At 35.1% G+C, this 2,600-nt stretch overlaps 1 protein-coding gene across 1 annotated transcript; it reads left to right on the top strand.

Annotated features, from left to right (window-relative positions):
* Positions 1 to 9: 9 nt before the first annotated feature.
* Positions 10 to 2,594, top strand: LOC112505493 (18.5 kDa class I heat shock protein-like; the record flags this gene model as incomplete). The annotated part of the gene is made up of 2 exons (XM_025109392.1): positions 10 to 880; positions 2,240 to 2,594. A coding segment is annotated over exon 2 (348 nt), but the record flags the coding sequence as incomplete, so codon positions are not given.
* Between the last annotated feature and the right edge of the window lie 6 nt (positions 2,595 to 2,600).

Below are 2,600 nucleotides of genomic sequence, written 5' to 3'. Positions count from 1 at the left end.
TTGGTGTTGCAAGTTCTTTAATTCTCTTAGTATTATATCGTAGTTCAAAAATGACAAATTTATGCAATGAACGCTTCTTTAAAGGCTTAATTTCACTGGGCTTATAAGGCACGTAAAGCGTTAAGTGGGCCAAAAAATAAATCGCCTTATTAATTAGTACTTTCACTACCAAAGTTACTACCAAGGTTGTTTATTTTTATAGAAAAGTTATGTTTTCATATTGCATACTTATTAATTAGTACTTTCACTCATGATTTGTTTCCATTCTGGTTGAGGTGCTAATGCAATGATTATTACTTTGCTCAGTGCGAGATTAAATTGGTCATGTTTATGTTGTTGATTTTGAATTTTTGTTGCATTATGTTGTACAATGATAGTTTATGTTATATATAGAGATAAATAGAGGACAAATCAAATGCAAACCATGGAAAGGTTATAAACCATAGTTTCTGTTATATATAGAGAAGATAGAGGACGAATCAAATTTTTATTGGTTTGTATGGATTGTAACCTTTCCATGGTTTGCATTTGATTTGTTTTACAAGTTATATGTATTTTTACTTTCATCTTCAATGACACATGACATACTTTTGCACTTAACGAATCATTTTTGGTATGGCATTCACAGGCATTTGACGTATCTACCTGTTAAAATAGAGAAATCCTTGCCAAGGCTAAGTTTAGTTGTTGTTTTGGGAAGGTAGCTTCCTCAATAGTGGATGATCATAGAGGTATGGAAATTTATATATAATTCATGCTTCAAGTAGCGTTTCTTTAACTCTTTTTCCACTTACATAGTAATAATAGCTTGTGTGATGCTAACAMTTTTCTTGGAAACTTTCAGCAAACAATCGGGGGAACCACCTTGATGTTAGTAGAGGTAAGTAAGACCACCTGCTAAGATCATTTAGGTAGCATTTGGTACACATACGTGATTTGATAAGGAGTTGCTATCTGGGCCTGTTTGATGTTTGTAAATTATTCTGGATTAAATATTCTGCTTTTTGATTGAAATAGACGTTTTTACAGTTGTGGAGGTCAATGGTTTTATTGTTTAGGATTAGATTAGAACAACTCCATTCGTACTCTAAAATGGAGTTTTGCTTAACTCCAACCAGCCTGCAACGAGAACTTCATTTTGGCGGTGTAGGCCTCATGTTCAAACGGCATAAATGTTGTGTGCTTAGAGATGAGTTGATTTTTGGTGTCCATGCCCCACCGATTTGCAGTTCTTTTTAGTGCTAGAGTTGGAGTTGCTTTTATGGGCTAAATTCACGTCTGTAATTGGAACAACAACTCTTATCTATTCAAAATGTATTAATATGTAAAAAACTAAGAGCAAATCATATCATTCAAAAAGTCTTCTCTTGCGAAAACGCAAAAAGCCTCAAAATCGTTTACATTTACGACTCCCGCCGCATTGCGCGGGTACACAACTAGTTTATTTATATATATACTATATATTTTGGGGTTAGGCTGTCTAAATTGCACTGTATAATATGTTATTGGGTTTTTTTGAAATATATATATATATATATATATATATATACATATATTAATTCAATTTTAATATGAGTTTCTGGACAAGAAAGAATGTAAGCAGTTGAAATTTCATTCTAAAACTCATCTTTTTTGGTTTTTTCATGGCTTATGATCTGTCAAATTTGTAGTTTTCTTTATTGCTTTTGAGTGTTTATCTTAAAACTCAAGTTTCTTGGTTATTTACTCTTGATGTAAATCAAACACATTTGTGGAGTCGTTTAAATATGTTGGATTTTAAATATATTGGATTTTAAACTGTCATACAATTTTTTCGTCGATAATCTGTAATTGGAACTATAACTCTTATTTATTCAAATTGTATTAATATGTAAGACCAAATGTAACATATATCACCGTCAAATCTTATATTATAAAATCAGTGGAACTTTAGAATCGTTAAAATTCATGGCTCCCGCCGTATTACACGGATGGATAACTAGTTATTATCAGAGAGTATCTGCATACCTGTACTGTCATCAATGATTTTTATAGATCTTTCCAGAAGGCGCTGAAGTGGTTATCGGAAAGAATGCAAAAAGATCTTTCGAGAAAGTGCCTTATCTGGGTACCGGAAGAATGCTATCGATCTTTCCGGAACGTCCTTGAAATCTCCTCCTTGACAACTATAAATACCCATGCTCCCCCTCTTTCTTCACCAAGGTTCAAGATTACATTTCTTGTATTGATTCATTTGCAGTGAAAAGATGTCGATCATCCCGAGCTTCTTTGGTGGCCGACGAAGCAGCATCTTCGACCCGTTTGCCATGGATATCTGGGACCCTTTCAAGGACTTCCCCTTTCCAACTTCAACTGGATCGGATTCTTGGAGGGAAACCTCTGCTTTGGTGAACACCCGTGTGGATTGGAAGGAAACCCCTGAAGCGCACGTTTTCAAGGCTGATCTTCCAGGGATCAAGAAGGAAGAAGTGAAGGTGGAGGTTGAAGACGACAGGATCTTGCAGGTCAGCGGTGAGAGGAATGTTGAGAAAGAAGATAAGAATGATACATGGCACAGAGTGGAACGCAGTAGTGGGAAGTTCACGAGGAGGTTCAGGCTG

The sequence above is a fragment of the Cynara cardunculus genome, unplaced genomic scaffold (assembly GCF_001531365.2).
Source record: "Cynara cardunculus var. scolymus isolate 2C unplaced genomic scaffold, CcrdV1 Un_Scaffold_11360, whole genome shotgun sequence".
NCBI classification, from domain to species: domain Eukaryota; kingdom Viridiplantae; phylum Streptophyta; class Magnoliopsida; order Asterales; family Asteraceae; genus Cynara; species Cynara cardunculus.
This window is presented reverse-complemented; position numbering and strand designations above follow the sequence as displayed.